This window comes from Procambarus clarkii, chromosome 66, assembly GCF_040958095.1.
Source record: "Procambarus clarkii isolate CNS0578487 chromosome 66, FALCON_Pclarkii_2.0, whole genome shotgun sequence".
Classification (NCBI taxonomy): domain Eukaryota; kingdom Metazoa; phylum Arthropoda; class Malacostraca; order Decapoda; family Cambaridae; genus Procambarus; species Procambarus clarkii.
In genome coordinates, this window is record NC_091215.1 from 21,821,727 (window position 1) to 21,844,715 (window position 22,989).

General features: G+C 39.4%; 1 protein-coding gene across 4 annotated transcripts in view; it reads left to right on the forward strand.

Moving 5' to 3' along the window:
* LOC123769351 (potassium voltage-gated channel subfamily KQT member 1) overlaps window positions 1-22,989 on the forward strand; it is an 874,235-nt gene that overhangs the window by 741,948 nt on the left and 109,298 nt on the right. For all 4 annotated transcript variants that reach the window (XR_011223844.1, XM_069309856.1, XM_069309857.1 and 1 more), the window contains one exon: window positions 19,046-19,173. Coding sequence is in view for 3 of the 4 variants with exons in the window: in XM_069309856.1 (XP_069165957.1) it covers window positions 19,046-19,173 (128 nt within the window). In the remaining variant the exon portion in view is untranslated. The remainder of the gene's footprint in view (window positions 1-19,045; window positions 19,174-22,989) is intronic.

Genomic DNA, 22,989 nt, shown 5'->3' on the forward strand with positions numbered 1-22,989 from the left:
CACATAATGAACATTGTGTGAGGAGCCTATGCTACAATTTCTAACTTCATAATTGCTTTTAAAGACATGGATGGAGAAATACTAAAGAAATTGTTCATGACTTTTGTTAGACCAAAGCTGGTCTATGCAGGGGTTGTATGGTGCCCCTATCTTAACCCTTCTGTGGCCCCGGGCTATTTAGCATTTGTCACCCACAGGCGCATACCAAAAAAAAAAATAATTTTTTCTTCTAAACCTGTTAATTTGTGTTCTCTGATCATGGGAAAAATAATAAAAAAATTGTATGTGGCATATATTGCCCGCTATAGGGTGGGGAAGTCTGGCAAAAAACAGGTGCTGACTCAGCGTGCGTCCCAGACGGTCTGTTGCTCGCCAGCTGTCAGGCAGGAGTTGCCACAGAGATAATTACTAAATTATTTGAATGTCTCTGATTGATTTTTCGTAGTTTTTTTGCTGTAATATTATTCATTAGTGTGCAGTATGATATATTTATATAATAAAATGAGTGAATCATCGCTGTACTCAAAAATATGGTGTGCATATTGTTGATTCAATTATTATGTTCATCAAGCAGTGAACAAATACTTTGTCGGTTATTACACTATATACACAGGTTATATATAAGTATCTGCACATTTTGTTCATCATAACGAACCACTAAGTTGCTATTATGAGTCAAAAAGCAATGAGGAGTGACCTCCACACACCAGCCAGCCACTCGCTGCCACTCACTCCCTCAACACCTCACTCGCCCACATTCTCCTCCCACCATACACTTTTTGCTTCTATTCACTGTATACAGACGTTATATATAAGTATCTACATTCGTGTTCACCATAACGAATCACTAAGTTGGCATGCTCAGTGGCAGTGGCAGTGGCAGCCAGTGGCAGCCTGCCACTGGCTGCTACTTCCTCCCTCCCTCAACTCACCTGACTCACCCACATTCTCCTCCTACAATACTGTTTTTGCTTTTATTCACTATATTCAGATGCTATATATAAGTATCTACATGTTTTGTTCACCACAACTGTACAACTACGTTGATATAGTTAGTTCAGGCACTAAGAGACGTCGCTACACAGTCAGGTGGCGGCTGCTTCCCTCACACATTCAAGGGGAGACGCACTAAAATTTCACCCCCCAACAATACTGTTTGTGGTGTTATTACCCTATATACTGACGTTATATATAAGTATCTACATGTTTTGTTCACCATAACTGTTCAACTAAGCCGGTATAATGCCCAAAGAGCATAGTGGCCACCCCTACCAACATGACAAATCATGCAGATGTTGCCACACCCATCGCCAAAATGGCTTCTTCCCCACACTCCTTTTGCTGTTATTACACTGTATATACACATTATATATATAAGTACTGTATCTACATTCATGTTCACCATAACGAACCACTATGTTGGTATGCTAAGTGGCAGTGGCGCCAGTGGCACCCCGCCACTGGCTGCCACTCCCTCCCTCCCTCACCTCACCTGACTCGCCACCATTCTCCTCCCACCATACTGTTTTTGCTTTTATATACAGACGTTATAAATAAGTATCTGCATGTTTTGTTTACCATAGTGAACAACTAAGCTGGTATAGTGAGTCCAGACAGTAAAAGGTGGTCACACAGAGTCAGCAGACAACACTACCTCCCTCCCCACCAAGATTACTCCTCCCACTACAGCGCTAATTATCACAACAATCCTGTTATTATCAGAATCCTGGTCATTTTTATCACAGTCAGGGGTCTTCTGTAATAATATCATCACTAAATAATAGCATGCAAATGTATATTATGGCATTTTTAGGGGATGCTGTGGTCACAAGCTGAACAGCAGTGCTGTGAGCTCATGCTGCGTGCGTCAGGCTTGGTGGCTCACTCAATACTGAGGCCCCTCACACCCGGGGATTTGGCCCACAATTTAAAAAAAATGGCGTCTGTTTACAAGAGCCCTGATGAAGGTGTGGTGAACCCTGTATATCTGCGGGCCGTTTAAATCTTGCATAGTACTCCAATACATCATATGATGTGGAGCACAATTTACTGCGTCACTGAACACATCATATGATTTGTTGCGCAGTTAAAGGGTTAAAAAGCACATCAACAAACTGGAAAAGGTGCAAAGACATGCCACTAAGTGGTTTCCAGAACTGAAGGACAAGACAAACATTAGGCTGGAAGTCAGAAAGGAACTGGCATCAAATCCTAAATTGGTGCAAAACACAGTTGATCGAAGTAAGTCCCTGATAATTTTTGGTTGCAAAGAAAAGGAGATAACATCTAGGTCAGAAAGAGCTGTAGAAGAAGATAAAGTAGTTGATAAAATTGTTGGCATCGTGAAAGGTCTTACTACCATAGGGAATGTCTGCGATTACAGGAGAATTGAAAAGAACGTAAAGGGGAAAGATCAACCTTTGAGGATCACCTTAAATGGTTCCAAACAGATGAAAGTTCTAAGGAATGCTAGAAAATTACAAAGAGATGAGGAAGGGAAAGTATGGTCGTTAAGATGAGATCTTTCAAAAGAAGATAGAGAGAAGCTGAAACTGAACCTCGTCGAGGCAAAATATCTAAATGAGAGCAGGAATGAAGAAGAAAATTATTTTTTTCTTCTAAGTGATAGGGGTAGGCAGATCAGTGAAATGGTATAAAAAGGCAAATTTACAAAATCACTAGAGAAAGAGGTAGTGAAGAATAAGGAGAGGGGGAGGGGAATATGCTCCTGAAAATTGCATACAGCAACATAGATGGAGTGAGATCAAAGATACTGGAGTTAAGTGATGTAAAACAGCTGCAGACACCAGACATTGTTGCACTCACGGAGACAAAACTTGAAGATGATGTTTTAAATGAGGTCATATTTCCAAGGGGCAACTCAGTCTGGAGACGGGAAGGAAAATTTAGGAAAGGCAGTTGCGTTGCTGTGCTGGTGAAAGAACACCTAGAGGTAAATGAAATAATGATTGCCAATCTATGAGAAGTTGACATAATAGCACTAGAGATCTGTAATCAGGGTGATAAATTAACGATCATAAATGCGTATAGTCCACCTCCATGCAACACATGGTCATTGGAGCAGCTGGATAATAAACGTGAGGTATCTTATAACAATAATGAGATAGATTATAGTGAGAGCTGATAAAAATAGCTCACGACTGTTGGTAGTCGGCGACTTCAACTTGAAATCCACATCCTGGGAAGGCATTTGAAGCTAGAACAGAGGATTTTTGGAATTGTTGATTCGTAAACCTCATCCTGGAAACATTCATGTTTTGACATGTTAAACAAGTTACGAGGATGAGGGAAGGGGATGTTCTCTCCATGCTGGGTTTGATATTTACCAGGAAAGAGGAAGAGATATTTGACATTCAGTACCTCCCTCCCTTGGGTAAAAGTGACCATGTCTTTTTGGGAATAAAGTATGCAATGCGTTATAATCTGGAAGAAAATGAGGTTGAAGCCGTTGAAAAACCTGATTTCAGGAGTGGTCATTATGGGGGATCTTAGACATTTCTTTAAGGAATTTGACTGGAAAGACTTGCTGTTAGGTCATGAAGTAAATGAGATGTATGTCAAGTTTTGTGAAATATATGATAAAGGCACAACAAAATTGATACCAAAGCAGAGATGCAGAAGAAGGAAGCTGGATTTGGTTCAACAGAAGTTGCAAAAGGGCCAAAGACCAAGACACAAAAATGGAATCAATTTAGGAAGATGCCAAACCCCCAATCCAAGAGGTTTGCTTTGTTTATCTTGGGGTGCCTATTTTCTATTAAGCAGTTATTTGTTTAGTTATACATATTTTCTGTTGAATTTTTCCTTAATTTTATATCGATCTCTGATCCCCAAGTTTTCCTAATTTCATAGACTGAGCCAGACTCTGGTTCTGGCCTCCAGGAGGTGAGGATGGGTCTCAATGGTCTGGTGTCATTAGCCAAAGATTGACATTGCTTGCATATCAGCACCTTATTTCTAATAATAAATGTATAAAAATTGTAATACTGTACAACATAGATTAATGAAAATCAACACATTACTGTAGACAAACAAAATGGCAGAAATCTTCTTTTCATTGTACAGTATTTTGTAACAAAACTATAAATTTCCTTGAAAACTGTGGTTATTTATTGTATTTATGATATTTTAAATGTTTGGATCATATAAGGCCTCATATTGAGTAAATGGAGGCACTTTATATGTATTGACAATTAAAAAAAAAATCTGGAAGGCCTCCAAGTTGACTCCCTGTTGCTAGCTGCTTTAGACAGCTCTACACTTACCAATTGCACCAAGCCTTTGAGTCATTAGCACTTTAGTCCGGGCATGACGCAGCATTGCGTCATCCATTTACTGTCGGTAATCTCGGGGATGACGCAATGCTGCGTCGTCCACTAAAATAATTGCCAAAAATCATGTTTTTATCCGATTTTTGGGGGACTGTTTGGTAACTGTCAACAAGCCGAATGCAATCTGTGACTACAATACAAACATGAAAGGTGTTGATCACTTTGACCAAATGATCAAATATTATCACTTCATAAGGAAAACTCACAAATGGACGAAGAAAATGACCTATTTTGTGCAAATGGCTATCTACAATGCTTATGTGATGTACAACTACTACACAAAAAATACTAAACTATAATACTAAATATACTAAAATACTATATACTAAACATTTGTGGGCAGGAATTGGGAGTGTAGCTGGAAGGCGTCTGGGCGCTCACTCACGGTTAACGCGTGGCCCGTCTTCAACTCGTCTGCGGGTGAAGCGTGACCAGGTTTTTTTATTTTATATGCTAATATTCCTCTAGAGAATTCTATTGCGAACCCATTGATACCAAAATAAAAGACCTAGGACGAAAATTGAGGTGCCCAGAGTGAAAAGAGTGAACACATTTTATCACTTTTGCGCGCTCCTGGGTAACTCGTTCGCACTTTCTCTGTTTGCTGTGGGTAATTAGCCGGGCTTTTGGAGTTTATATGCATTTAGTGCTGTAGGAATTCTATTGCGAACACAATGATACCAAATTTAATCTCATAGGACGAGAATTGAGGTGACAAAATTGAAGAGATATACACTTTTCAGAATTAACGCGCGCTCCTGTGAAACACTGGGACCCAAATCGCACAGTTGAGGGGTGGCTCGCTGGGTATGCTAAAGTGTTAAATTAATAGCCTGCCAGAGACTGGAGGCCAAAACAATGTAGCCCACAGATGTTTAAAGAGCAGATGATACTAGATCTTTCTAATTAAGGAAATAGCTACCAGAAAGGTAGAGCAGGACAAAACAAACAACAGTAAGACAAGAGTAAACAAACAGAAAATGAGACACTTGGCAGTTACAAGGTCATTTCACAACTAGTTCCATCTCCCCACTACTAGGTGCTGCTGGTTCAGTAGGTGTACCCCTCTGTCATTTGCCTAGTGCTACATACCTTATGTAGTGTTTCATTTATCACTATGCCCTTTGGGTTCCTGTTTTTCCATACCTTATGTAGTGTTTCATTTATCACTATGCCCTTTGGGTTCCTGTTTTTCCATTTAAGTATTATCCATCATTTTGACTTTGTTCTGCTAGGGGGGCCATTTGTTTGTGGTTCTACTTTTAGTATTTGCTTCACGAGCATGTGTTTACAAGTTTCACTTGTTGTGTGGACTGTACGCAACTGTTTGCCTCACGCTGCATTAGTACCTAGAACTGACAACTCCATTCGGTCATTGTGGTTGGTTATGCACCCTATAATTACCCAAGTACAGTTACAGGATGAGAGTTACGCTTGTGGTATCCCATCCTCACAGTTCCCTTTGTTATATGACTCTTTGAAACTACTAACAGTTTTGGTGTCCACTGCCTCCTCACGTAATTTGTTTTTACCCTGTAAGGTCACGAAGCTTGTAACCGTAAACCCGTCCTTACTCGCTCATTCACAGTACTGTGCAGTGGTACCTCAGCTTACAAATTTAATCCGTTCCCAGAGACATTTCATAAGCCGAAAATTTGTAAAGTGAAGAATTTCTTCCCATAAAATATAATGTAAATTGAATTAATCCATTCCACACTCCCAAAAAAATTAACTTCAAAGTAAATTTTATACCTACTTCACCCAAATCTTCAGTACTAAAGTATGTACAAGTTATTGCTTACCTTTATTGATGACTTGTTGGTGTATGGAAGATGGTGAGTAGGGGGAAAGGAGGAGAGATGTTAGTGTTTGGAAGGGGAGTCCCCTTCCTTTATAACATAAGGCAGTGATGACTTCTCTGGGGTATACTCTCTGGCACGTTTTACCTGCATACCACTAGGACCTGCTTGTGGCTCACTGCTTGATTTTCTCATTAAAATCTATTCATAGAGGATTGTTTCTCCCTTCGTTGTAACACTTGTCTGTAGTGAGGCATCACAGTATCATTAAAAAGGTTAGTGCAACGTCCTGCTACAGCTTGCTCTGGGTCAGTCGTTTCAACAAAAGTTTGCATTTCTAATTGTTGAGGAAGGGACAATCTGTACTGCCTCCTCCTCCCCCCCCTACCTGAAGACATTTCCCCAGCTGCCTTTTGTTGCTGCTCCTTATGGTCATTCTCACATGTGTTTTCTTTGCTTGAACCTTACCACTGGCTTTCGTGGGACCCATGGCGTGATATATAATAAATACCCCAAAATCCGAAAAACATTGAAATTCTTTACAAAGAATTCAGGAGCAATTGTCATTAGGTGGGAGGCAGGCGCAGTCGCCGTGCCACCACATGCTAAGTCGGCCATACGCGTATCAACAAACTTCGTTTCCCGAGGCAAAGCTCGTAACCCGATTTGAATTTTAGGAAGAAATAAGAAATTGGGCCTGTAACCCGAAAAGTTCATAAAAAGGGGCATTTGTAGGCTGAGGTGTCACTTTATAAGTACGTTACTTTAAAACCAGGGTTTGTAGAACCCATATGCGTTTATAAACACTTCACGATACAAGAATGACCACGCGGAGCCGGTACCTTATTTTTACATTGGCGGGACTCAAGAAACAACCAAAGTGCATGCATTACATTTATTTAAACACAGGAAAAGCGATAATACACTAACACAGAAAACTCTCACTCACCAGATTTATGATTACAGTTCCCATCACTTGGATATAAATGGAGGTCAATAACCTTACACATTGAGGTGAGTTACCTCACAAGCACACACCACACAATCTGTGTGTGTGTGTGTGTGTGTGTGTGTGTGTGTGTGTGTGTGTGTGTGTGTGTGTGTGTGTGTGTGTGTGTGTGTGTGTGTGTAGAGTCTCAGCCCTCTCTCCCATGTGGAGTGCGGGGACGCTCCTCTCACGAAAATGAGAGGAGGATAACTTTTACGCACAGAATCATACTCATTTACTAATGCATACTCTCAAACACAAATGAGACATTAAAATGAACAAAACAAACTGGTATTTTAGCGAAGAGAAACATTACATTAACAACCACAAAAGCTAAACTTCATATACCAGTCATTACAACCCTCTATTATTCTTGTTGCAAAAGAGAACTTTGAAATATTTTTCTGACATCTTTGCTTCCTTAGCCTAAATCTAAGGAAGCAAAGATATTCTTGTTCTTGAAGTTGGAGTTCAAGACTTCCTCCTTGTCAATTTTATTGATTCTTTTTACTGTTTTGTATGTAATGATTATATCTCCTCCTTTTCTTCTATGTTCCAGCTTTGGCAAACTGAACACTTTTAGTCTCGTGTTTTTCAGTTCTCGAAGCTATTTAGTAGCATTTCTTTACACCTTTAACAGTTTGTTGATGTGCTGTGCATTCCAAGTTTTGTCTCACAAAGATTGTGAACAATTCCTTTAATATTTTACTGTCCATGCATTTAAAAGTGATTATATAGCTAGAAAGCATAGAATAGGCATCTTGCATGGGGTTTATTATGTGGGCCTCTGGTGACTTTAAACATGATTTGTAGCTTGTGTGTGGCCTGTTTTCCACATTATATAACATGGCAAATATTCACATTGAATTCTATCTGCCAAGTTGCTTCCTATACGTTTTCAGGTCACCTTGAAGTGCATAGGCAATAATCTTAAGTTTCTAATCTTCTCTACTAGCTTAACATCGTCTGGATATTCAAATAGATGATTAATATTACTGGTGCTAGACCTGAACACTTTGCTAGACCTAAGCATTGGTGGATGCTTTGTGAGTTGACCCTCTTTCCTTGGCCATCTGTTCCAGAGCTTGACTTTCTTAGGTCATCCGCAATGTTATCAAGTCTAGCCAGCCCGAGGTCTACCCTCACGCCCATGATGTTAGGAAGTATGGTGCTCTATTGGTGGTGTTTGCAAATATGTCCTGGGCTGATACTTTGGTATGGAGGTTTTGGAGGTTGAACAAGGATCTGGCAGTCCTGTATCTGGTTAATATTCCCAAGACTCGGTGCCCTTGTGTGGTTTTTGGCTGTGTCCTTCGGCCAGATGTCTCCACTTCGTCTTGACTCCTGCTGTGCTTCCTCCTCCCTGGTGAGTTCCCATATGTTTCCCTTCCCCAGTGGGTAGTTAGCTTCAGGGAGCCATAAGAGGCTCTTCCTGTCCCCCAAGAAAATCAGCGTTGAATGAAATTAAAAGCCAATTTCTGGATGAGACACTGTAGCTCCCTGATTCCCTCCCCACCTTCCATGTCATCAGGTGGATACCTCCATTTGCCCTAGAACTGAGGGTGGAATCACCGGTTAGCAGTGAGTTACCTCCCAACCCCTCCCTCAAAACATGTGGGGAAGTGGGGCAAATGAACTTGTGTTAGTTCGAAGAGATTTCAGTTGTTTGTTCTCATAGTTGGAGTTTTTTCGGTAGGTTTTGAGGCTTTGATTTGTGTTGAAGCCACCATTGATTTGTTTTGACTTGCTGATTTTCTGGTGCTTACCCAGTGAGGTGGCAAAATGTAAGGACACGAGCTTGTAAGCTGTACCCTAGAGTACGAACTCACGAAACCCACTCTTGCTTTCTTAATTGCAGTATAGGTATGTTACTTTAAACCATGGATTTAGAACCAATATTCATTTATAAACACTTCAAACACAAGAGTGACCATGTGGGGGCCGGTACCGTATTTTTGCATTGGCAGTACTCGAGAAACAATCAAAATGTGTTCAGTACATTTATTTAAACTCAGGAAAGGGGATAATACACTAACAAGGAAAAATCTCTCATCTCTCACTCACCAGATTAACAATTATAGTTCCAGTCACTCAGATATAAATGGAGGTCAATAACCTCACACAGTGAGGTGAGTACCTCATGAGCACACACCACACAACCTGTCTTTGTAGAGTCTCAGCCCTCTTTGTCCTCGTGGAGTGCAGGGACGCTACTCTCACGAAAAATGCAAGGGGAAAACTTTACACACACAAACACACAGTCATACACATTTATTAATACATACTCGATTAAATACAGCACAAATTTTATTCACAAATGTAACATAAAATTTAACATAAATAAAACAAACTGATATTTAATTAAGAGAAACATTGATAACAACAAAAGCTAGACTTTATATACAGACACCCACTTGTTTTGCGAACTTAAGGTATCCGAAAGTTTCGGTTTCTTGATTAGGGTTTGGGGAGTCATGCTACAAGAACTAAGTTCGAGTGAGGAAGAGGTCCGCCAAGCCTCGCGCCGGCCCAGGGTGGTGGGTGGGAGACGGCCTAGTTTGTCCACTGACCGTGTCGGGCGCCACAATTCTAGAGGGCCTTCTACCCTGTGAAATCACAGATTTGTAGCCTATTGTTCCCATTGTTTTGATTTGTCATGAGGCTGGAGTGTTTATTCCGTTACTTTGTTTTACATATCTGCACAATCAAGGAACATCTGTGCACCATGTTGACTCCAAATGCACGCGCTGTGTCAGTGATGGCTGACAGGTGGGGTGATGGATGGGGGAGCTTGGGTAGGAGGCAGTGAGAGAGGGAGGGGAAAGTAGTGAGGGAGGGAGGGAAGCATGGAGGGAGAGAAATGCAGGCAGGGAGAGGCTGGGAGGGAGAGAGGCAAGCAGGCAGTGAGGGAGGTAGGCAGGCAGTGAGGGAGGTAGGCAGGCAGGGAGAGACTCTGGGGGGTAGGCAGGGAGAGACTTTGGGAGGTAGGCAGGGAGAGATTGGGAGGCAGGCAGGCAGGCAGGCAGAGAGGGAGGCAGAGAGGCAGGCAGGCAGGCAGGCAGGCAGGCAGGCAGGCAGGGAGAGACAGGGAGGGAAGCAGGCAGGCAGGCAGGCAGGCAGGCAGGCAGGCAGGCAGGCAGGCAGTCAGAGAGGGAGGGAGGGAGGAGACACTCTCACTGTGATAAGCCCATTATACTCGACCCCTGTTAGCCAGATTTGTTTCTTAAATTCTGGATGTACATCATCATCATATATTTTTGGTCACTGATTTTGTTTATTAATATTATTAGGATAATAAAAAGTTATAAAAATGCTTGTTTCATGAATGTTTCATTGTATTAGATGGAGATTCTCCAGGCTATTTCTGGCTGGCAATCTACTAAGCTAGCCACCTGGGCGGGGAGGGAGGGAGACCAGCAGTAGTGAGGGGGGAGGGAGAGCAGCAGTGAGGTAGAAGTGGATCAGGAAATCTCTTATTGGTGAGTGCAAACAAAATACTGTCGCAATTATGTTATGAACCTGTCGATGTTTTTCCTTAGATTTTTTTCTTTCAATCCCTTTACAGTACTTCCATTTCTTGTTTACGAACTGACACGATAACCGATGGGTCTCGTCCCCAAGGGGTTCGCAAACCAAGTGATCCTCTGTACCAGTCATTAAAAACAATAAATGCCACCACTCCCTGCATCTCTGCGAGGATGCCATGTTCTGGTACTGATTCCCGTTAGGGCTTTAGAACTCCGTGGCTGATGCGACCTAGTAGATGGTATCACATCAGTATATAACAGCTTCAGGGAGCAACCAGGATTTGCCCAGTAATTGGCATTTCATTACATTAAATTCTGTTTTTTCCCAACAATTGGAAGGGAGAGGATAGAAAAGGTGCACACACAAATCACAATAGCATGATATATCAAATGAACAAATCCACAAGGGCCGTGATGAAGGTTTGAACCTACACACGGGATGTTCCCAGCTGTGCCTTGGTCAACTGTGCCACGACATGGTAAAAAAATTGCAACCTGGAGTGCTACTGCCCTCACTAGGATCCCAAAGCTTCTCCAAAGTCCAATCGGTTTTTCACACAATTCCCCCCCCCCCCCCATGCACCTGGGCTCTGTCAACCAAATGTTCCACCTCTATGCCCTTACATTAATACACACAGAAATCACAATAGCATGATATATCAAATGAACAAATTCACAAGAGCCATGATGAGGGTTCGAATCTACGCACAGGATGTTCCCAGCTGCGGCTTAACCCTTAACATGCTCGGGGTTTAACCCTCAAACCGCTAGGGGCCCAAATGGAATTCACACCCACAGGCGCAACAAAAAAAAAAATTCCAAAAAATTCTTTCGTCTTATAGAAGTGTTCATTTTTGTTCCCTGATCACAGAAAAAATAACAAAAAAATCGTAGGTGGCATATTTTAGCCGCAATAGGGTAGGGAAGTGTGGCAAAAAAGGGGCGTTGGCAGAGCCTTCGCCAGATGAGGTCTACTCCGCCCGAGCTGTCAGACGGCAGTTGCCACAAATATATTATTACCTAATTATTTCAATGTCTCTGATTGATTTTTTCTTAGTTTTTTTGCAGTAATATTATTCCATACAGTGAATTGTGGTATATTTATATTATAAAATGTGTGAACCATCGCTGTACTCAAAATTATGGTGTGCATATTAGTGATTCAATTATTATGTTCATAAAACAATAAACAAATAGTTTTGCTGTTGTTACACTATATACACAGGTTATATATAAGTATTTGCATGTTTTGTACACCATAACGAACTACTAAGTTGGTCTTGTGAGTCAAAAAGCAACGAGGAGTGACCGCCAAACACCAGCGAGCCACTCACTCCCTCACCACCACCTCACTCACCCTCTTTCACCTCCTACAATACTCTTTCTGTATTTATTCACTATACACAGACGTTATATATACGTATTTACATGTTTTGTTCACCATAACTGTACATCTAAGCTTGTATGGTGAGTAAAGGCCACAAAGACGTAGCTACTCACACAGTCAGCTGATCGGCGGCCGCCCTCAAGGCCAGACGCACTAATATTTGTCCTTCAACAATACTGTTTGTGGTGTTATTACACTATATACACATATTATATATAAGTATCTACCTGTTTTATTCACCATACCTGAACAAATAAGCTGGTATGGTGCCCAAAGACCATTGTGGTCACCAGTAAACAACATGATAAGTCGTGCAGACGACGCCACCGCCCTCACCAAAATGGCGGCTCCCAACCTACTACTCTTGCTGTTTATACCCTATATACACACGTTATATATAAGTATCTACATTTGTGTTCACCATATCGAACCACTAAGCTGGTATGGTGAGTGCAGTCAATAAATGGTGGCCACACACAGTCAGAAGACGACGCCACAACCCTCCCTCGCACAGCCTTACGCCTCCCTCCATGGAGCACAGCGCTAAATATCAGCACAATCCTGCTATTATCAGAATCCTGGTCAGTTTTATCACAGTCAGGGGGCTTCAGTAATACTCTCACTGCTAAATAATAGCAGTATCATATATATTATGGTATTTGTAGGCGATGCTGTGGTCACAAGCTGAACAGCGGTGCTGTGAGCTCGTGCTGCGTGCGCCAGCCTTGGTGGCTTGCTCAATACTGACGCTCTCACACCCAAGAATGTTGGCCTGGATTTTTTTTCTAGGTGGCATCTGGCAACTATCGGTCGTGGCTGTACTATAGCTGCCCCTATCCCAGGTGGGGAGTTTAAATTATAGCGCTAGACACGAAATCATATATAAATGATGTGCGCGGTTTCGGTTTTGTCACTGATATCATTTATATATGATATGCGCGGTTTGAGGGTTAATATCCTGTCATCCCCACAGGCGCATGTCATTTTGAAAAAAAAAAAAAAATTTTTTCTTCCTAACCTGTTAATTTGTGTTCACTGATCATGGGAAAAATAATAAAAAAATCGTAAGTGGCATATATTGCCGCTATAGGGCGGGGAAGTCTGGCAAATTATAGGCGCTGACTCAGCGTGCGTCCCAGGCGGTCTGTTGCTCGCAAGCTGTCAGGCCGGAGTTGCCACAAAGAGATAATTACCGAATTATTTCAATGTCTCTGATTGATTTTTCATACTTTTTTTGCTGTAATATTATTCAATAGTTTGTAGTTTGATATATTTATATAATAAAATGAGTGAATCATTGCTGTACTCAAAAATATGGTGTGCATATTGTTGATTCAATTATGTTCATCAATCAGTGAACAAATACTTTGTCGGTTATTACATTATAAGCACAGGTTATATGTAAGTATCTGCATGTTTTGTTCACTATAACGAATCACTAAGTAGCTATTATGAGTCAAAAAGTAACGAGGCGTGACCGCCGTTTACCAGCCAGCCACTCCCGCCCTCCCTCCAGTCATCTGACTCACCCACATTCTCCTCCCACAATAATGTTTTTGCGATAATTCACTATATACAGACGTTATATATAAGTATCTACATGTTTTGTTCTCCATAACTGTACATCTAAGCTTGTATGGTGAGTAAAGGCACAAAGATGTGGCTACTCACACAGTCAGCTGATCGGCGGCCGCCCTCAAGGCCAGACGCACTAATATTTCTCCTCCAACAATACTGTGTGGTGTTATTACGCTATATACACACATTATATATAAATATCTACCTGTTTTATTCACCATACTTGTACAAATAAACTAGTATGGTGCCCAAAGACCATCGTGGTAACCAGTAAACAACACCGTTGTCTGCACGGTGGCGTCTTGAAGACGACGCCACCGCCCTCACCAAAATGGCGGCTCCAAACCTTCTCTTGCTGTTTATACCCTCTATACACACGTTATATATAAGTATCTACATTTGTGTTCACCATAGCGAACCACTAAGCTGATATGCTGAGTGCAGTCAATAAAAGGTGGCCACACACAGTCAAAAGACATCGCCACCACCCTCCCTCCCACAGCATTACTCCTCCCTCCATGGCGCACAGCGCTAAATATCACCACAATCCTGCTATTATCAGAACCCTGGTCAGTTTTATCACAGTCAGGGGTCTTCTGTAATAATATCATCGCTACATAATAGCATGAACAAGTATAATTTGGCATTTTTAGGCGATGCTGTGGTCACAAGCTGAACAGCAGTGCTGTTAGCTCATGCTGCGTGCGTCAGGCTTGGTTACTCACTGAGGCCAATAACACCCGGGAGTTTGGCCCACGATTTTTTTAAAAATGGCGTCTGTTTACTAGAGCCCTGATGAAGGTGTGGTGAACCCCGTGTATCCGCGGGCTGTTTAAATCTTGCGTAGTACTCCAACACATCATATGACGTGGTGCGCAGTTTACTGGAACAACATCCAGCACGTCATATGACGTGATGCGCACTTTAAGGGTTAATCATCTGTGCCCTTAGTGAACTAAGGCACAGCTGGAAACATCCTATGCGTAGGTTTGAACCCTCGTCACGGCCCTTGTGGATTTGTTCATAGAAAAGGTGGTGTTACAGCCAAAGGGTTGAGGATAGTTATCCTCTTTACTGGATTGATGTTCAATCCCTACTCCACACCCATTGTATATCTTAAGGTTATCTTGAGATGATTTCAGGGCTTAGCATCCCTGCGGCCCGGTCCTTGACCAGGCCTCCTATTTTGTTATATACCCACAAGGAGTAGCCCATAGCAGCTGTCCAACTCCCAGGTACCTATATACTGTTAGGTAACAGGGACATCAGGGTGAAAGAAACTCATCCCATTTGTTTCTGCCTCCACTGGGGACTTGTATGGGGCAAGTCAGTGTGTGAAAGGGCACTTGCTCCTGAGGGGGGGAAATTATCTTAGGAGCATTGGGTGTCAATCATGACCCTAAGGTGCCATATGCTCAGGGGAACTACTGAGGTGTCTGTCACTCAGAATGTAGCATTTCATTGCACTAAATAATTTATTGTTGTTTTTGTTTGTTTTTCCACTGAATTTTGATCCAGTGAAAACATGAGCTTGCTCCAATCAAAGTCTACCATTGTTTTTTGTTACAACTGAATATAATACCAGATTACTTGACTGCATTCTTTAGTTGTTCCTTGTTTTTCCGGAGATTGGGTATTGTTCGAGCAGAAGTCTGTTAACCAACACCAAGACTTATGTCTATTAGGTTGAAGCTGGGTCATTGTTTCCTTGGCTTTGTCATAAGTAATGGGTTATCAACAACTGGATCCCATGGCTACCAGAGTGAGCCATCATGACCATCACCACATAGGCTCTTTCTAGAATTACAACATTAAGTAATTACTACTAACACCTGTGTCAGGTACCTTTCAGCATTGAAATTACATTTAGCATCTCAGGAAAAAGATAGTTTATCTTGCCTTGATGAATTAGCTTTATCCTCTACTGCTGAATGTGAACTCAAATTTGACTAATAGTGCTAACAATAATTATTTCAACTGATATTAGACTCTGAAAATAAATTTGCCAACATGTGTCATAAGTAATTTTTAATTTGTATACCTTGTGAACCATTTAAATTATTGTTTCCTCTCTATTAGATATGATATCATTTTATCTTAAAAATTAAAGGTAAATTATATAGAAGAGATATTTTTCTGTATGTAGACTCGAGAATTTTCAGATCATTCACAATCTTCAGAAAATCACTACTGTATTCTCATAACAGTTCATCACTCTAACTGGTCTCCCTTCCTGGGTTAGATCAAATATTTCACGGCCCGGCGTAAGTTTAAGGAAGCACTGAAGCCATACGATGTAAAGGATGTGATCGAGCAGTATTCAGCTGGGCACGTCGATCTCCTGTCCCGTGTCAAGACTCTCCAGGGGAGGTACTCGCACTGACCCACAACACCCACTTGACTGATTCCTCCTTCTGTTCACACTTGATTACTATATATTCGCTCACTATTTTAGGTGTCGAGAAGCACGTAGCTTTTCTCAACTAGTGTGTTATTTGAAGATATTTTGTAGTCTACAAAACCTCTTCTCAAGAGCACATTAATATTACAGAACCAAATACACTGAACAGAAGCCACATTTTGTATGAGTACATGCATAAATAAACATCCAATCTTCTAGTACTCTATACAGTACTCTACATTTATAAAATATAGTTAAACATTAGTTCATCACTGCTTCTTTGGCAGATTTTTTTAATACATTACAAACCATTCTTTAGTTTTCTATTCTTTTGCATAGTAATTTATATATTTCTGTGCAGTAGTTATTTCTTTATACTCCCCTTCATGTTTAACTTAAATGTTTTGTTTGTTTTTAATTTGTGTGCTTTCTCTAACTATATTTTGCATTGTAATCAAAACTTGACATCCTCTCTTTCCGCCAGCATATCACACAGCGACTATTATTTCTCACTCTGGTAGCAGGAACTCAAACTTAGCATACCATTACTGTACTACCCATTTACTTTTAGTATACCAATCTGTGATAACAATAAGTGATACAAATATTCCATGACTTTCATGTCTTTAAAATTAATCCCAGATCAGTTTGATTGTGTAGGATTCTGCGCAAGTTGTAGTATCTTAAATGAGTTTGTTTTGTCTTTGCCTTTGTTTATCATGTACTGCTAAAATTAATTCTTTTAACATGTAACTGTAAGCTATTTTTGTGGTAAGGATTGTATGTTGTGGGAACTTTTCTTTATTGGGTTTTAATTATATAGACAATCCTGTGGTAAGGTATAACTGTTGTTTAGTTGGTAAGCTCAGGAAGAGTCATACTAATTGTTCGTTATGGTTTCATTAGTATTGGTAGCACAAAAATGGCTTTCCTTACATGTACTGAAGTTTTTTTTTAGCATGTGATAAGTGCTGTATACTGTACTCATAAATATGGAGCAAGTCATTTAGAGATAGTATTCTTTGGCATTACTAAATGAAGCATGTTGGCATCTTTTGAGCTTAAGAAGGGCCAGCTTGTATAATTAAAATGTTCGCAGAAAAAGCCTGCCTCAAGATTCCTTCTTCTTAAATAATGATCTGTATATTTATTATCATACAGTGCAACTGCTCTCTCAGAGATGGTTTTGAAAATGTTGCTAAATTGTTGTATGCACACTGAAGGCATTGTGATAGTATTGAATGTTGATTTTAAACCCAACTTAGTAGTTGTAGCAGAAGCCAACCGTAGCAGTGCACTGGTAGCTTCCTGTTGGTAATTTTCTAGTAACATCCTTAAGAAATTATAGCTCTTAGACTCTACTGCTGGCGGTACTTGCAACATCAATTTAGTAAGTTAGCTTATTAATTATATTATGTTCTCGTCGTTGACATTCCTAAGTACTACAATATTGGTGAAGTGACACATAATTTTACTGACAGGACCAAATACAATATACAATGTCTTTGTGACTTTGTGCTCTCAAAGGATATTTGTGTATTAAAGTTATTTATTAAAGTTCAGGTTTTCATACTGATGCAATAGTCTTATGAAATATTAATCATCTTCAGGTGTTCATAGCAGCAGAAACAATATTTTTCTGTTTTACCATCAATACTTATGTAGTAGATGTGCATCTTTTTTATTATGTTTCACAGTTTATCAGTGTATGTAGTCTCTGTTTAGGGGAGTGTTATCAACCAAATTTGTTACAAAGCATATTAATTTACTGCTCCTGCTTTGAACTGAGGAGATTTGAGAAGATGTGAGTTGACTGATGGTTACAAGTTATTTATTGCAGGCTTCAGTTATTGACATAATCTATTATGTCTCAATAAGAAAAAGGTAGAGAAAATTAGGAAGGCCCGGCGGTTAGATACAATTTTTGTAGGCTCTTTAACTTTAAATAGAAAAGTATATCCTTTGAGAATACAGGTTACTAATGCTTTTGGCCATTGTGACCTTTGACTGTATGACGTGGGTGTTTACTGTGTGAGACATAATTTCAGCTGTTCATCATAGCTGAGTAGCTGAATGTTGTTAAAGGAAATCGTCATGTGCAGTGATGCAAATCTTATAGGGTTACTATATTCAGAAGGGTTTTGATTTTTATTTGCACATAATTTTACAAGTGTAAAAATTAAGTGACTCCCTCTGATTCATCAGAATAAAATCCACATAATTTCCACCAAACTAATCCTTGTTGTTTTCCAGATATCTTTGCAAAAGATAAATTATCTTTCAGATGTTTAAACTCTCATGCCTTTAGCTTTCTTCTTGATTCAACCTAGTCAGCAGCAAAACATTAAACCTTCTCCTTATTATTTGTCTTTAGTAGGGAAACCCCTCGCCAAATTTAATTCCCAAGTAATACTTTGTTTAAAATATGGTATCAGCATGTAACTATTATTATTTTACCACATTTTATTTGGTGTTACACTGAATTTAAACTTGGCTGAGTAATCCCGATGCTATGATGCTATATGTAGCTTAATATTAGCCAGATGTGACAATATTTTTTATAAAATTCGGTATTTTGTATGTCACCTTCTAAATCTTAACCATATGGTTTAAATTTTGTATGTCACATGTGTCTACCTAGTAGCTGGACAATGAGACATTATTGTTATTGCACTAAGGACGTAGCACGGAGAGAAGGTTCTGCCCCTGTGCAAGCTGCTAGAGTACTTTCTTTACCAACCTAACCTCATAACTGCCAGCTTTGCAGTGGATTTTCTAACCGTTTTAGATGAGTGTTGGAAGCTTACTTTATCTGTGCCGTTGTATGAACTTTTATGCTACTTACGTAAACCATAAGGATAATATAAATAAAATAAACGGAGATACTAAATAAACATTGAATACATAAAAACCTTACTCAGTGACTAAACACGGTTGGAAAATAATCTTAAAAGGTCCTGGACACCCTTTTTTCCCCTGTCCTAAACTGTCGTACTCTCTCTCCCTTCTTCAGATTAGGTACTTCCTAGCCAGACGTAAGTTCAAAGAGGCCCTAAAACCCTATGATGTAAAAGATGTAATAGAACAATATTCCTCGGGCCATGCAGATCTCCTAACAAGAGTTAAATACCTGCATGGGAGGTGAGTCAGCAGATTCGCTCTATTGTAGATGCGTAGAGTTGTAAAATGTGGGTCACAATTTCATGAAGTATAATTTGAAATTTACGTTAACAACCGCTGACTGTGTATCCATACGATACTATGTATTAGTTATATGTATCCATTGTAATTAATGTAATGCAATGTAATCCCATTAAATACGTGAAGTCACATAAGGAAGCTTGATAGCAATTATTCCGTTCAAATATTGCTATTAAATAATTCCAAAAATAGCCATTCTAATAATTGTTTTAGCAGAATATTTCTACCAAACAAATATATATCACAACAGAAATCACTGCAATTCTGAATTTTTTGTTTTTCAATTTATTATTTCATAATCCAACTACTGTGCAGTACAGTATTTCATAAATATGAAGATACTGGGCCTCTTGCTTCTGTTCCTCTTTCAGAACGTATATTTAATACAGTATTATAAACCTTCCCACACCTTTCGCAATTCAGTAGACTACTATAACAAATTTGCATCAAGCATTTTATGCTATTGCATGATATGTTGGGATCAGGGCAAAATAATGAATTAATTTTCTGTAAAAAAATTCTGATCAACAAACATAAAATTAAACTTTTATTATTATTTTTTACAACAAATTATAATCAGTACAGGTAAAGCTTAATCTTTGTTGGTAATGTTTAAAATTCAATATATATATCCCAGTGCTCTCAGCTACATTGTGGAGAAATTGCCCTAATTCCATTATATATTTAAATGGAATCATCCGTGTAAGTTTGATAGTAAGTGAAGCATGAATTGAATCCTTTTGAGCTGCAGTATACTTAGAATATTTCACAGAGAGAAGCAAAGCTAATATTGAATATCATGGTGCATAAAAAAAGTCATTCACGTTTGCAATATACTACCTGCACAGTACAACGAGGCCACCATCTCTAGTAACCTCACTGGAGGGCAGATGTCCTCCATTTTGTCAGATGAAGTGTGTGTTTTGGCTTATTTTATCTCTCCATATGTTTCTCTTCCCTTCATGTTCTCAAAGTCTTGAATATACAGAATCTTTGCTGAATCTGCATACTGAAGGCGCCTCAAGGCTGTTGCTGACAAATTTTGCTTGTCCATTTGGTTGGTATAAATGTGCACCCATCACCACTTGTTTAGCAATATAGGATTACCTTGATGAACCAATATGAAGCTGCAAAAGAAGCTATTCACTGTAGGAAAAATAAATAAATAAATAAATATATATATATATATATATATATATATATATATATATATATATATATATATATATATATATATATATATATATATATATATATATGTATGTATGTATGTATGTGTTAAATATGACCGAAAAAGTAAGATTAATAATTCTAACACGAATTTTCTCGATCTTTCTTACGTTTCTTTTCACTGTTGATAGTAATTCAAAGATTAATTCTCCAAAATTCATTTTTATTTCTAGTCTGACGCGACACTTGAGCGCGTTTCGTAAAACTTATTACATTTTCAAAGACTTTAGTTTACACAAACACACACAACTTTAACTGAATAGAGCTTAAACATCTTTCGAGTTTTTATAATACATTTGGGTGAAGTGACATGTTACAATAGTTAGTAAGTTGCATAAACTATTGTAACATGTCACTTCACCCAAATGTAGGTATAAAAACTCGAAAGATGTTTAAGCTCCATTCAGTTAAAGTTGTGTGTGTTTGTGTAAACTAAAGTCTTTGAAAATGTAATAAGTTTTACGAAACGCGTTCAAGTGTCGCGTCAGACTAGAAATAAAAATTAATTTTGGAGAATTGATCTTTGAATTACCATCAACAATGAAAAGAAACGTAAGAAAGATCGAAAAAATTCGTGTTAGAATTATTAATCTTACTTTTTCGGTCATATTTAATAATATATGTCTACAGGAAAGATTGCTACCAAAATATACTAATATATATATATACAGTGGTACCTCGCATAACGAATTTAATCCGTTCCATGTTCGTCATGTGAAACGGACGTCATACAAAACGAGTGTCCCCCCATGTAACCAGTGTGATGCACTGTGTTTATTGTGAAATTCCCCCAGAGTGCATGACATCAAATGTTCCCCAAAATATAATTTTTCTTTGCAAAATGATAAATTACCTTCCCTGAACATGTCTATGTAAAAATAATTACCAAATTCCACTTACTTTGGCTGTGAGGGCGTGGACAAGGTGCGCTGTGACGTCATCAGGGCCTGGTCGCCCGTGTGTGAAGCTCCCAGACACAGTCGCGCAGGCCATTCAAGCACCGCGTGTTGCCACAAATATATTTTCAAATATTTTTTCTATGCATTTCCAATGCGGTTTTATTTGTTTCTTTTATCGTATATGATGCATATTTGTGACCTTTACAATATGTATACAGTAGAATGTTCATAATTTTCCATGGAACTGTGATACATGTGTCAGTAATGTGTCCACAATAAATGTTTATTGTCACAATATTACATGGTAAAAATTCACTAAAATTACAATATGTACAGTTTCACATACTATTTACACAGTAACACACTGTATTACACACTCTACTTTGGAGGTGCGTAATAGTCAACGAAGTAGTCCATGGTACACAGCGCGACTTTGCTCTCCTTGCACCAGCTACAGATAGATTTTCATTTCCTGTTTCATCGTTCTGTGTTCTTGCAAATAATGCACTCGTGTGCACCCTTGGCTTTAGTACTTGTAGGTGGTATGTAGGCAAGCTTGTAAAGCATAAGGTAGTATTGAAACGATTATAGGAAAAGCTCAATTTGTAAGGTAGTCTTGAAAAGATCGCTTTGTAAGGTCCCACACAGGAAGAGATTCAGCTAGCCTCAGAGTGTCCATCAGTCAGGAAGAGATTCAGCTAGCCTCAAAGAGTGTCTATCAGTCAGGAAGAGATTCAGGTATTCTTGAAAATATCAATGAACACCACCATGGAAGCCGCTAACACTTCATCTATGCTACTTGTATCAGATGCATCATCACTGAACGCAGAAAACGATTCATCTATGTATCATCTATATAAATTCGAGATGGCAAGGGTGGGGCTCAGAGCTACACCTGGATACGCTCGCTGTATCATCCTCATAGGTGCTGTATCACTGGCATCCGACCGTTGTGTTAAGCCCTTATTGCGCCTAGCTTCACCAATGTTATGACCCTTATGTTCTTCAAACAATAGGGTCTGAATTGCACCGATTGAGCGCAGTCTTTCAACACCGTGTGGGACAGGTGTTTGAGAGCCAGAGGCACGTGTGCCACAAATGGTTGCTCACGCAGTACTAACCCAGCCAGCAGCCCTTGTCTTTCATATTCGTTATTACAAAAGGTTCGTTCAGTGTTTGTTGGGTTGGCTGCTCCATTATGACAATCTTTCTTTGTTTCAAATGTGTTCCATTTGTTTTGTATTTGTCACTTACGTCTCAATAATGGAGCAGCCTACTCGACAAACACTGAACAAACCTTTATGGCATTTGTCCATTTTTCAAATTGTTTCAACAGTTCTTTTATTTTTCATTTTTTTTTATTTAAGAAACATGGAGCAGCTTACCTGCCAACACCGAACGAACCTTTTTGACATTTGTTGTATATAAGACATTTCATTTCTTTTTTTCTACAAAAACGTCAATGCTTTTCAACATCTCAGCAGTCACCCTTTTATATCCCAGCATCATTAGCATCTTTAAGCAAGAACAACATAATTTATGTGCATCGTCGGAGGCGTCTAGGAATGTGCAAGAAGCAGCGCGACCCCACTGTGTGGTGTTGACGTTACTCAAACCAGCGTTCGTC